We start from the raw sequence: 13,904 nt of genomic DNA, 5'->3' as shown, positions 1-13,904 counted from the left end.
CACAATAAACAAAAGTGAACAGGAAAAAATTGTGATGGTGCATTTGTAATATTGTAATGACTTACAATGGCTGGCTGAAGCTCCAGTTTCCTCCTTATTCTCATGCAAGGCACGGTGATGCCTTAGCATGGATGAGGTGTTGTTATTGTACCCCAACTCCTTGGAGCACAATAAACACCTCACCTTTGAATAAAATAAGAAACTGTGAAAAATACAGTTCTTGTTAAGCAAACCTAATGTGTCTGAAATAGAGTTAGATTTAGCTTACCTAATTAGGAGTTATCAAATCAAAGTGTTCCCACACAGGGGAAATCCTCCTCTTCCTAGCTGGCTCCATCTTATCACCTATCCTTCTCTCCTCACTCTCCTAACTCTCCAAACTATCTCTCTCTCTCTAAACTCTCCAAACTATATAAACGCCATCCAAACTATCCAAACTCTCAACTGACCGCAACTCTCCACCAACAACCCACATTTTGAATGGAGCCTGAGGGGTTTATATTGCTGTCAAACCTCCCGGCAAAATCTGAACCACTTCCCGAAGCAGTCACGTGGTACAGCCGGGCAGCGAGGCTTCGGACGTCATCATTTTTCTCCTAAATGAAGCAAGCCTCGACACGCGCTTCGAGGAAACGCCCCCTCCATTACACGACACACGCTTCGAAGCGTCGACACATCTCGTAACATCACTACTTCCAACACTAAAGCCATGGCTGGGAAAGTTGTGCTGCACTACTTCAATGGGAGAGGGAAAATGGAGTCAATCCGTTGGCTTTTGACTGTTGCAGAAGTCGAGGTAAGTGATACTAATCTGGAACTTTGCTGTCTTTTAACAACCCCGAACCACCTGAATGCGCCCTAAATCTGTGACGTAATCTCATGTTCACAGTTTGATGAGGTTTATCTGACAACTCGTGAGCAGTATGAAAAACTCCTGAGTGGTGAGTTGGTTTAAAAAAAAGGTGGTTTAATTACGGTAAAGCTGAATTCAACATTCGGCCTGTTTTCATGTCACATGTGTGCTTTTTCAGTTTGAGGCCAAAGTCTAAACCCACTTGACCTGTCGTCATAGTTATAATCTACAAGGGTGTGGCACTCTTTATACTTCTGCTGCTTTATGTTCTCTGCAGATGGAGATCTCATGTTTGAACAGGTTCCTCTGGTGGAAATTGATGGCATGAAGCTGATTCAGTCAAAAGCCATCTTGAATTACATCGCAGAGAAGTACAGTCTTCATGGAAAGGATCTCAAAGACCGAGTCGCGTATGGTTCATTTCTAAAAAAGTGTAATCATGAGTGTCTTCTGTAACATGTGATTTTAGTGGATGAATGTGTCACGATGTATGCTTCCCCTCAGGATCAACATGTACTCAGAGGGACTGCTGGATCTCATGGAAATGATAATGATGTTGGCCTTCACTGCAGATACAAAGGCACAACTGGATACCATTGAAACTAAAGCAAAAAAACGCTACCTTCCTGTGTTCGAAAAGGTACCGCCATGCTTACTGCACATAATATACAAAATGGCATGTTCTAGAAACTGATTCATCTTAGTTAAAAACCCTTAAAGATGGAAAATTGAGCTGTTGAGGATTTTATATATATAACACAATAGTGTGTGTCTTTGATGAACATCTCAGGCGCTGGCTGGGCCCATGTACCTGGTGGGAAGTAAGATAAGCTGTGCAGATGTGCAGCTGCTTGAATGCACCCTGATGTTGGAGGAGAAGATTTGTGGAATCCTCGCAGAGTTTCCCAATGTCAAGGTAAATGTGACATAGTATATAAGACTGGATGTACAAAAGAACAAAAAGAGATAACTTGTTCCTATACAATCTCAGTATATTGTTAATAAGAACAAAAATACACACTGATTACCGAATGCTCCGTTAAAGAGTAACTTTGTGTTTCCCTCCAGTCTTTCCAGGGCAGGATGAGCGAAATTCCCGCCATCAAAAAGTTCCTGCAGCCAGGCAGCCAGAGGAAGCACCAGCCTGATGAAACCTATGTGACAACCATCAAGGCGGTGTTCAAACTCAACCCACCGTTGAAGTAAACTTTGCACATTCCTCACATGGGCGTGTTACGTATGAATGATTCATTTTCCAAGCTCAGCATGTACTACATTCGGATCAAGTATGTGCTGGTTTGTGTTTAGAATACTAATACACCATCCATTGTAACTCTAATTAGCTGGAATATATGTAATAATTTTTTCACTACAAGTGATTCAATGTAAAGGTTCTACTAAATAAATGATTAATTTCTGAGGAACATTTTATAAATTGTGTTTGTTCTGGTTATTCAGTTACAGAATTTGGATTAGATCCACACCATGTACATGAAAACAAAAGCGTTATCTCAAGAATCACATTTGTTCTGATTAGTTTTGATAACACTGTATTACAAAAATCATAAACTAGTAACGTCAATAGTTTTTAAAAGTTAGACGTAGTATGAGAGCAGTCAATAATACACGTTTTATTCTTTAAACTTGTCCCTATCTTTCCAGTGACTTTAATATTTGAGAGAACTAACAGTATTAGCAGCTGGCAAGAATAAAGTTGTAGTGTATACAGTAAACTACCTGCCAACACAAAGTATTGCACCCACCAAGCTCATGTTACATCAGTTAATCCCAATTCAAGAGATTTACATCCATGCACATACAAAAAAAAAAAAAAAAAGCAGTTTATTTATACAAGATCGCCAATACAGATTTACCGCAATAAGATAACAAGGCAAGTTAACCTTAAATCTGTTCAAACACCCACTGGTAGCTTTTGCAAAGTTATTTTTTTTTGGTCACAGAAGAGTTAAATTACCAAACAAAGCAGAAGACTTGTTTTAGTATGCAAACTGGGAACGCTGTTTCCTTTAAAACAAGGCTTGCTCAATGAGAGCCAGAGAGACCCTCAGTCTGGTCCGGTCACACAACGAGGAGCAGCAACAGTCGAAACACCATCAACAAACTGTAGGAGAGAGACAGCAAATCAAAAATGAATAACAAGTAATAGACGGTACATAATTCGACAATGCGTTTGCTCAACTTAGCCTCTGACCTTAGCCCTGCCATGATGCCAGCAGGCATTAGTTTGCCAGATTTCTTGTATCTCATTCCCATCACGAGTGAGAGGACCCCGGAGGTGACTGAAGAAAGAAAAAAAAACACCATGACATGGCATAAACTCTATGACTAATGAACTGGTTGAAAATCAACACAATGAAAAGAGTTTAGTCATACTTACGCAATGAGACCTTGATGTCTTTTGGGTCATAGGAGACGTTGTATGCACCATAAGCAGACAACCAACCAAAGACTAACCCAGCCATCAGGGACATGACGCTGCCTGTAGGGACACAAACACACGTGGTGATAATCAGGGTTAATTAGTTCATCAGGTGACAGAGTTTGAGTTGAGCCGTCTGCAAAAAATGGAAGATTTCAACCTTTTCTCTTGTAGCCCATAAATCCCCCAAAGGCGATGGCTGCAGCATAGCCAAATCCAATCCAGTCCACAGCCATCACAAAGCTGCACAAATACACAGTACAGCTCAGGGTGTGAGGTACATTTGGTATTTATGTTGAGCTAGGACTGTAAATAGCAAGGCTTACACACAAACATCAAAACACAGGTTTTCTCACGTTAAGATAATTCAAATCTAAAAATGAACTATTTTCGAGACTATTTAGTCGCCACAAACGAGTCACACGCTAATACGATTTCAACACCAGCAAGTATCTCTTCCTAAACACGTTAAGCTCAATAGTACTTGTACTTTAATCCTTGTTAGAGTATCTACCCGCGTGAAGTCTGATAAATCCGCTAGGTGTTGCTGTGAGACTTTTAGTGGTTTCAACATCGACAGACAGACCAGCGCCACACGTATATCCTATAATAATGTACTTCATGTGAAGTACGTATTGTTATCATGGAATCATTATACATCAAATGCATTCGTTCGGTTAACATTACAAACCTTGCGTCCAAACAAGCAGCAGCGCGAAAAATCGTTTCTTCAATTTGTGACTGCACTTCCTTGTTACTGCCCACAAAACGTAATACGCATGCGCCATTTGGTTCGTGCTGTGTTCGGAGACGTTTGATAAAGTGGGAAAGTAGTATTTCAGAACATTAAAACCGGTGGTTTCCAAAACCATATTAAAAATATATGTTTAAGTAATTTCAATTTAAACAAAGTGTACAATGTATTCATACACACTATCACATTTCCAAGTCCATTTTTGATTTGTTGTCAAACTAGTTTAGTTTTGGTAAATACCTCCAGAATGGTCTCATTTTTGAGTAGTCTAAAACTCTAATTATTCTGTAAAATGACTGAATTCTTCAGTTTTCTACCAGACTTTCTATAATTGTATCTGCAGGGATTGTCAGACCCACATCATTGTGCAAAAAGTAGCTACAATACATTGGTGGGAGGAAGACAATAGTGCAAAAACCTTTTGTTTAAATAATCCGCCCACAGATGTGTATGAGATGTGCCATGCAAAATTATTCACGCCTATTTTGTTGCATTAAAACATGGAATTAAAATGGATTTTTATTTGGATTTTATGTAATGGACTTACACAAAATAATCAAAATTGGTGACGTGAAATTAAAAGAAAAAAATGAGTGTGCAGTAAAAAAAAAGGCATCTTGGGTGTGCAAGTTCAACTTGGGCAACAATCAGTCTAATTCCATCGGCAAAACATTGTGCCAGTATTAGATATACTCCAATATCAACGTTTTAATTTAAGTCACACGTTCAGGACAGGAAAACAGAAAACTTGACTCTCCCACAAGAGAACTTTATTTCTCTGACTCCCCCATTTCAAGAAGTTATATACATTAAAGGTTTCATCATTTAATAATAGTCCTCAAAAAGTGTAAATCAATGCATTCTTCGAGCAAAATACGCCACTATGAACTGTAGACAATGCGACCACAGGCTGCAGGGAGCAGCAGCTCCAGCCTCTACGCAGTAGTGCCAGCCTCTACACAGTAGCTCCAGCCTCTACACAGTCACCTGGTGGAAAAGAGCCACAGGGGACCAACTCTTCCAAAGAGAAGGCACACAATTTCCAAAATCAGTTGGCATTTAAATACTGTCTACAGAGATTTGCTGATGAGTTAGTCTGGTTTCGTCAGGATAAAAATGACTATAAAATTGCTGACAAGTCATTTAAGAACAAGGAAGGATTATTCAAGTGAGGGATTGGATTGACATGTAACAACTATGATGTACTGTACCTTCCACACGGGGGAAACATTTCTCAGACTAACTCTAGACGGCAAACAAGTAAAGTGACTCGTGGAAAAAAATGCAATGGTTTCGTAACGGTAAACAACAATGGACATACAGTGCATTCGACAATACAATGACATTTATAATACAAATGGCTTTGAGTACAGGAGCCTGTGATATACAGTCAACATGGCTTTGTTAGCTTTTTGCAAGGTAGATACTTTCGTATGAGCTGAAACATGGTATTCAAAGAAACAAATGCATATCAAAGTTATGGATCTGTGAATAAACAATTATCAAAAGAAATCAAATTATAATGTATTCAGGCCCCAAAAAAGAAGAGACATTAGGTTTCTTTGTCGTCATCCAGGCTGGCATTAAACAAGTATTGCTCAACTTAAACACATGTAGAACATCACGGTAAATACAACAGGTTTTGGCAATGATTGACTTTAAAGGTTCAAGCAATACTTCAATTTCAAACACGCATTCCTCCATTTGAGGTCAAAAGTACAGTACCGGTAGATTGATTTTTTTTTTTTAAGGATATCTATAAGTAAAACCAAAATCTTGGGTGTTGAGAATAAAAAAAGAGAAGCTATTTCATATATGCATAAATGAGTTTACAGCTACATTCATTATGATTATATAAAACTAAGATGTCATGAATATTCATAGTAAACGATGCAGCTGGTGTCATGTTTATGAGCCCCTACAGAGGACTGCATGCTACTTATTTGTGTTCTAATGTAAAACATCACTTTCAATGAGCTAATTGCATAAACCTCCTGACATGGGACTTGGCATGAATGGCATCAGAACCAATGTCAATGAGTCAGTCCACTTAAATAATGAATGATCTCTCGTCAGTAGGCTGGCGTGCTGTGTCGGCTACGTACCGTAGCTGGACATGATCAATCAACTTGTTTTCAGAGCACTTAGCACACGTTGCTCTCAAAAATATCTCTCATAAGAGCTTTAAAACTGGCCAATGTTTGATGGGAAAGTGGGCATGCATGAATACTAATTTGGCTAAATCTGATGAAGGGGGGGGGGATTGGTTTAAGATAAGTATATAGCTATTTTTTATTTCATAGTAGATAACTAGGGGGATTTTTCCACCAATTCCACTCATGTTTTCTCAACATTTCAGGCTGCAAATCCAAATAACGTGAGGGAACAAGTTGCACAAAAAAGCGTCACATTTCTCCGTACCTCCGTTCAGCTTTCAGCTCAACATGAATGAGACACGAGGAGTAAATCTCTGAGCCTCTCATCAGATGCCGCTCTGCATCTGGAACACACCTTGTGTTGTTGCGATACAGCAAAGTGGCGACGTGTCTTTTGTGCGCCTCATCGTGGCAGCCGCTGCCCTGTCGGTTAAGGAAAAGCATTGACCCACAGCCAGCCCAGCAGAGTCCCGTACACCCAGGTTCTCACGTACACTTTCCTGCCGGTCTCCGTCAGCAGTAACGGCAGTGTCAGCCCCACCAGGATCACCACTGATGGGAGGGTTTTCGAAAGGTTCAGAGGAGAATGTTTGCCCTCCCCGGGAAACCTGCAGGTTTTGTCTTCATCCTCGGACTCGTAGAAATCCGTCAGCAGCCTTTTGAAAAGACAGATTACTCTCTTAGGACTTCAGCCGGGCTTAGAAAAGCACAAGAGGTGAAAGATTGCAAAAAGCTGGATCAGGAAAATCTTTGTTTTTTTCTTTTTTAACAGTTGCAGCACAAAAACTGCACCCAAATCACATCGGGGCTTTTTGTTGCCTGGTGGATGTTAATGTTGGGCTCAGTAGATTACCACTTTCCATCCCCAACAACTATTATTTCAACCACAACTTCTGTGATTCAGTCTATATCAAAAGTCTGGACTAAAAAAAAAAAGAATTCCCTCTAACGTTTTTTTCCTAACCACCTTTCCTTGATCTTGATGGAAAGCATCATGAGGTCAAGGAACGATGTGAAGGAGAATTCAGGATTTAGGAAAAGACAACTTCAGTAGATCACACAACCCAAAACTAGCAATTCATTCATGTGCAATACTAAACGCTTCAATATCACTGTTTCTTATGGGCATCATGTGAATTCAACCGTTCAGTTATAATTGAGCTTTTCACTGTTTAACTATTGATTATTGACCTTTCTAAAAGACGCTTGTTGTTATAGCAGCATCCCTCTTTGCTGCTATCCGTCATGGAACGAAGACTTATCTCATCTTAAATGTGGACACGAGGGGGAAAAATACGACTTGATTACCAAGGTTAAAATAGAAATAAAATAACAGGAATATAGGTTAACACTCACAAAGGTGTATATGATAAACATTGAATTCATTGTTTGAGTTATGCGTGTATTTCGTCCCACTCCTTTTCGGACATTGTTATTTATGTTTAAGAGAATTAGTTTATCGACAGTTTTCTATATTTACTCAGGTTACTCGTCTTTTTAGAGGCTGCGATACACATCTGGGATTAAAACGTGTGGCATCCAAAAGAAGAACATTAAAAAAAGATCACTGTGGTTTATGTATTGATTGAACATGAATAATTGTTCCCCACACACACACACACACACACACACACACACACACACACACACACACTTACCGGTCCTTGATTTCAAAGCGCTCGTGCAGCCACCTGCGGAAGAACAGTGGCTCTGGAGGAATTTCCTTTATGTCCACGCGGTCAAAGTGAATGTGGACTCGGGGACATTCTTTGCACAGGAATTCTGTCAACCACAAAAAAATAAGAGACTAAACAAAAACAGGAAAAGCTTTTCAGCACAACGGCACGTAGAGCAAGCACTTCAAATCAACACGAGGTGACAATGATGGAGTGAAGCCCAGTGACGTACAACAGAGTCAGTTAAACTGGTGCAGAATCCGACCGATACGATCACATCTGATCATGAAATCAGGTCGAAGTAGAGTGTAAATGTAGAAAAGTCAGATTTAATTCATAAAATACTAAATGTTCAGAGTTTCAACTGAATATTCGTTATTTGTAGAATGAGCTACAAACCATTCAGTGTCGGCATCACCTATTCATTCCTAAAATAAATGTGAACGTGTCAAGTAAAAATTTAAACTGTCTAACTAAGCAGAGAGAGAAAAGTGTCTGACAAGGTCAGACATAAAAATGTAACCAAGTGTGAACGCTCAAGGCTACACGTGCATCCCCAGAGACCTTCAACTTCCTGTTTCCACAACATGCAACATGATCAGGAAACCTGGCACTGCGGACAAAAGAGGAAACGTGATCGAAGTCAGCAGAGAGAGCACCTCAATCAGCTGCTGCACGGATTTAAATCGACTGTCGGACACAATATGTACTGCTTCAATAAACACCGATACATCTCAACGAAAGACGGGTTAGTGTGGCCAAAGGCTCAGGAAGAGAGACAAGAACACGCACGCAGAAGCCAAAGTCGGTCCGTCTGAGCTTCGGCTGCAGGTCGTCTGTGTTTGAGCAGAACAATGTTCCAAAAGACACTTGAAAGACAACTTCCTGGAATAGAAGGAGGAAATAAACTCTCTCTGTAGCAACAAACTCCTGATCACAATCCTTTTAATAAACTCTGGTAAAGCCCCCCCCCACCCCCATCTGGACCCCAGGTGTATCAGACGTATTTTTCCCTTGCAGGTCTCACAACAGATGGCTTTCATTTTAATCTCTGCGCATCTCACAGGCGTAATTCTGACTTGAAGTGATTATTTCGACTTTGACAATACGCAAGTAAACGTAAGGCTGATGCCCAATAAAAAGGCCATAGAATAACTGTCTTGTATGTAGCAATGTAACGATGCCAGAGAACAGCACATAATAGGAAGTAATCCCTGCTGACCTGCAGACCTCTAAAGTCCTAAAACTTCAGAAAACTGATGTGAGTTTGGACTCTTGTAGCTGCAGTGTGAACGCAGCCTCGAGTCACTTCCACTTCCTTGTGAAATCACTAAAGTCACCTTCACCGCATGAGAGCAGGAAGTGCGTGACGACAGCCAGAATGCTTTTCTATTCTCTGTTCAGTTTGTTAGAAACACATTAATGTTTATTCCTGACTGAAGCAGGATGTTTTTTTCACATTCAAACGAGAGCATGTCGGCACAACCGGCAACACAGAATAATCAAAAAGCCCAAAACATGGAGTCATGCTGTTTACAGGAAGACGCGACTGTCGATAGGTTTTGTTTGCCATGTGGTTATTTACAGGACTGATGACACGACGCTCGTGTGTTTGTGGATCACTGATCAACAGAAGACAAAGGCAGGCTGAAGCTGCTTTTATATCCGGAGTTAGAATGCTGCTTGGCTCTCTAGAATGGAAAAAACAAAACAACCACATCTCCTGCCTTAATAACTGGTATTCACACAGTTCTCTCAAATCACAGGCCTTTGCATTCATACCCAGTATAATGAGTTTTCTTGTTATGTTGATTCTGACAGCACTATGATGGAGTCTCAATATATGTAAAATATAGAATAACAACATTGTTTTCACCACGTTACTGTCTGCTACTGTGAATACTGGTGAGAATGCTGGCCTGGCTAACTCCCCTGGAGGTGCACTTCCATACTTATTCCAGCTGCATGTGTCCTGCATAAGTACACAACTGACTTAGGACCAGCTATCCAGGTACAGATCACATTGTGAGAGACCAGCTCAAATGAAGGAAGCTGTTGACCGACCGTCTCTAGCTGCCTGCTCACCTGGCATTGATGGCGCAGGTTTCCTTTGGCCCGAGACTTCCAGCGTTCCCTCGTAGGCCACTGTGACGTCATACACCGCGTCCAGGTGACCCCCCATGGCCTCCAGGGCTATGTGAGAGGCCTTCATTCTGGGTGTCAGAGTGTGCTTCAGGACAGCCAGTCCTATGGAGAGGAACAGATGTAACGCATTATCTATTCAATCAGATCACCTGATTAAGATGTTAGACATAGACAGTATCCCCAGAGTGAGTGTGGCTGGGAACCTTTGTCCCATATCATCACCATGTCTCCATAAATAAGGGCTTAAACCCCCTCCAAAATACCTGAAACATAAATACACTTATGATGGTAAAAACAGTCATCCTATGTGAATGCTTGTGTGAGTGGATGTGGCAGCACCCTCTGCTCACCAATACCTCACTAATAGCAGATAATGTCATGTGCACATGTTGGCTCTCCAGAGCAATTTGTTTGGGATTAATGGGGGAAGGTGATATTCAGAGCTGTGGTCCACAGATAGGCTTAATCTCTGCAGTTTATGATGGGACCTAAAGCCCACACAACAGCAGCACAATAATCACGCTAATGCAACGACTGTATTTAGCTGTGAAACTGTATGGAAATTGACATTGCAGTTAAATAAAACGACCATTTAAAATCCGATAATTTCACTTCCTCTTGCTACAGAAATAACCAGAAGAGACATCGCTTTTCAAACAGATTCTTTGTGAGCAATAAAGTCTCTTATCGTAACAGCAGAAAGTCAATTTCGTCCTCAAAACGTTGATCTGCACCAGCTGGAATATGTAATCAGCGGTTGGACGCTGACCAATTCCTGGCAACACAACAGTAATCCAGTGACGACAGAGATGAATGCAGTCGTTTATATTTGTATAAAGCTTTACTAATTAGTTCTTCAACAAAGGGGAATAAAAAATGTCCAAAAGACTGACTTAATTCACTTTGTTGTTCTGAAGTTTGCAATACATCATTCTAATAATGAACGATACAAACTTAAGAATTGTATAAATCTTGATGCTCACTAGTCGCACAACAAAACTTTGTCAGCTGTTTTACAGACTGCTGCGTGCTGAATTAGTATGCAGCCGTACAGCAGAAAGTGACTTCAGTCATGTTTGTACCTTCTTTTGTAGCAAAAGCCTGACTGTCAGCGATAACATTCTTGAGCTCTGGATTATACCGGGTTCCTTCTGGGAAGATGACCAGGTACATCTGTGGGGTGAGGAAAAAAAACACAAAAAAAAAACCACACATGAAAGTCTCCAGTGTTCTTGTCTTTTCAATCTCTAACATTGTGTTACGACCAGTGACGCCAGATAGAAAAAACGATAATGGCTCAAGTACTGAATGAATGTGTATAAGAATCTTTCATAAGAACATCCTCACACTTGTAAATGATGAACTAATGCAGCAGTTTTTTTAAATGCTTCATAATTTATTTGTGAATTACTGGAATAAACAGACAAGTTTAAGAATTAGTTTTAGAGTTGATCAATTTCAGTCGCACAGGAACAAAGATGAAGATATTTATGTTCAAGTGAACACTAACAAGCTTTATTTTACAACAGAGCTTTCATTGTGCACCTACAGGTCACCAGAACTACTTCTGTCGACACACACACACACACTAATCACACAGTTAAATCCCCAAAAAAGTGATTAAAAAAAAGGAAAAAAAAGAAAAGAAAAATCGCCCTTTCAACACAATAACAAACTGCGATTGAACCCTCATGCATCCAATATCTGATTATCCATTTCAATGGTGCTGACGTCAGATAAACTCTAAATCCTAATTACAAGTAAGGTAAGAAGGATTGTTTTGAAAGACAACATTTTGTAAGATTACAACAGAAAGCTTTGCAGTGAATTTAGGTGAATGTTTAAGAACACGCTTGTGACGATCAGAAACATGGGAAATAAAGCCCCGCTTGAAGATATGATTTCTCTTTGAAGTCCTTGTTCTCTTTTGAACTGAACTTTTCGTCTTGACCGCGGACAGTACATCAACCTTAAGAGTCTAAATGTAGTCAAAAGGCTTATTTGGAACATGTGTAATGTGTACTTACTGGGACCCCAGATTGACTCTGAGTGAAGAGCTTCTTCTTCATCGCTAGTTCACTGAACTTTGCACTTCGCTTCACGTAGGCTCCTCCGTGCTGAAACAGAAAGAGAATCCGATGAGAACAGCAGTGTGGGGGGGAATGTGATTCATGTTTAATTCACTTCTCTGCAATTTACAATAACAAATGACATTCAAATACTCACACAGTTGCATTACCTGAGAGAAATACCATCCGTACAGCGGGAGCCACTTGAGTCCATCTTTAAGGACGTATCTGACGTGGCCGAGAGCACTCTGCCTGATGGCGAGCATGTCCGCAATGATCCAGTCGGCTACGAGGAAAACCGTCGGGAGAGATTAGAGATTTACTACAACCTGTGATTCACACTAGACCGAGATTTTAATGTTGCAATGCGTTACCTGTACATTGATGATTGGACACGTAGATCACGTTCTCTTTGTTCTTTGGTATATCTCCATATATAATAATCTACAGAGAGAAAGCATAGGTAAAGCAAAATGTCAGTGTGCAAAAGTATTCTACATTAAAGATAAAGATTTTGTTAAATATCTAAACTGCATCACAGATTTGTTTCTGGTTCAGGCTGATTCAGCCCACCAGCGTAGACTGCAGCTGTTCAATAAACCCAAGACAATTCATTAAAAGGTCCGATACAATCTACTCATGTGGCCTCCAGTTAGTGTGACAGTGCAGACAATTTAATTGCACAAAACACCATCACTGTTGTTTCTCTGCAAAGTCTAGTGTACAATAATTGTGCAAGGAGTGGCAACAAAAGGAATGCAGACCTTCTCGTCATACATCTGGTTCATCACCTGACTGACTGTGTCCTTGTAGTTCTAATAGCAGGAGATAGGATTCCCCATCCTCGATACACTCATGGTGACAACACATTGAGTCTTGGGATTGACCAGATTAACTTTACATTGACATGCAGTGTATATGTAGGATCACTCACCTCTACTCCGGTGTAGTTTTCAAAGAAGAACAGCACCATACTCTGGTACATGGAGTACAACCGATCGTCTAACTTGTGATACAGTCTCGCTGGTAAAACTGTTGAAAGTAAGCGCCAGGTACCCCATGACAGCATATACGCCGGGGCTGTTCCCAGCATGATCGTGGCTGGAAACCAGTACCGCAGCGAGTATGTGTGCACGACCAAGGAGAGCAGCATGGTCCCACCTCTGGCTCCACTAAAGTCACTAAAAAGTGAACTGCTGCTACCTCTCTGTGAGCACTGCTATTCAGCTGCTATTCAGCTGCAGACCCTATCTGTCCCACACCACAGCTGGCGTACTGTCTGCACACCTGTCCTGACAAGTCAGCATAAGAAAGTAAGAAAGCTGCAGCAAGAGGGGAGTGAGGAGCTAGCCTGCTAAAGCTAATGTTAACCGTGTGTGCAAAATGCAGTTCGGCAAGTCGGCTCACGCGCTAATGTCCACCCATACTGCAGTTTAAAAACAATAGCTACAGTTATCTGATTAGTTTCAACATCTCAGTAAAAAAAATCTTTTAACACCAGCTCAACTCTAACATTGAGTTACAGTACAAGTTAAGAGAACGGGTTAGCCTACTCACTGCTGTTTAAACGTGTTCAGCCAGATAGGAAGTTTTACCGTCAGCTACATTTGATACAAACTGTATTCTTCAATGTGGATACGACAACAAACTGTAACCCAAACGTCAGCTCGGTCCTTATGAGGCAAAGTATGTTATATTTCCTTCCCTAGTTCTTCATGTTTATCCGGCTAGCTGCAACGTTAGCTTCTTGCAGCAAATGTCACACACGCCTCCCAACTTAATGCCACCCTGTGACGTCGACGGAGCTGATT

The 13,904-nt window shown here is 40.8% G+C and overlaps 2 protein-coding genes across 5 annotated transcripts; one reads left to right on the top strand and one right to left on the bottom strand.

Annotated features, from left to right (window-relative positions):
• The first annotated feature begins 635 nt into the window (after positions 1-635).
• LOC306786112 (glutathione S-transferase A4-like) lies at positions 636-2,273 on the top strand. The gene is made up of 6 exons (XM_079280759.1): positions 636-796; positions 890-941; positions 1,131-1,263; positions 1,358-1,493; positions 1,644-1,769; positions 1,922-2,273. Exons 1-6 carry the CDS (start codon positions 710-712, stop codon positions 2,057-2,059), a joined length of 672 nt encoding a protein of 223 aa, XP_079136885.1. The 5' UTR covers positions 636-709; the 3' UTR covers positions 2,060-2,273.
• A 2-nt stretch (positions 2,274-2,275) lies between these two features.
• agpat5 (1-acylglycerol-3-phosphate O-acyltransferase 5 (lysophosphatidic acid acyltransferase, epsilon)) lies at positions 2,276-13,848 on the bottom strand. 4 transcript variants are annotated; one of them, XM_079280756.1, is made up of 11 exons: positions 13,028-13,848; positions 12,468-12,537; positions 12,264-12,379; positions 12,052-12,141; positions 11,107-11,197; positions 9,965-10,126; positions 7,862-7,985; positions 3,454-3,536; positions 3,252-3,353; positions 3,066-3,153; positions 2,276-2,975 (listed from the first exon to the last, which is right to left on the bottom strand). In XM_079280756.1, exons 1-11 carry the CDS (start codon positions 13,244-13,246, stop codon positions 2,933-2,935), a joined length of 1,188 nt encoding a protein of 395 aa, XP_079136882.1. In that variant the 5' UTR covers positions 13,247-13,848; the 3' UTR covers positions 2,276-2,932. The 4 variants fall into 4 exon arrangements, 3 of the variants coding, with proteins under 3 accessions (XP_079136882.1, XP_079136881.1, XP_079136880.1); XR_013772461.1 differs by lacking the exons at positions 2,276-2,975; positions 3,066-3,153; positions 3,252-3,353; positions 3,454-3,536 and adding exons at positions 4,767-5,064; positions 6,469-6,859; XM_079280754.1 differs by lacking the exons at positions 2,276-2,975; positions 3,066-3,153; positions 3,252-3,353; positions 3,454-3,536 and adding an exon at positions 4,767-6,859.
• Between the last annotated feature and the right edge of the window lie 56 nt (positions 13,849-13,904).

The sequence above is a fragment of the Melanostigma gelatinosum genome (assembly GCF_949748355.1).
Source record: "Melanostigma gelatinosum genome assembly, chromosome: 12".
NCBI classification, from domain to species: domain Eukaryota; kingdom Metazoa; phylum Chordata; class Actinopteri; order Perciformes; family Zoarcidae; genus Melanostigma; species Melanostigma gelatinosum.
This window is presented reverse-complemented; position numbering and strand designations above follow the sequence as displayed.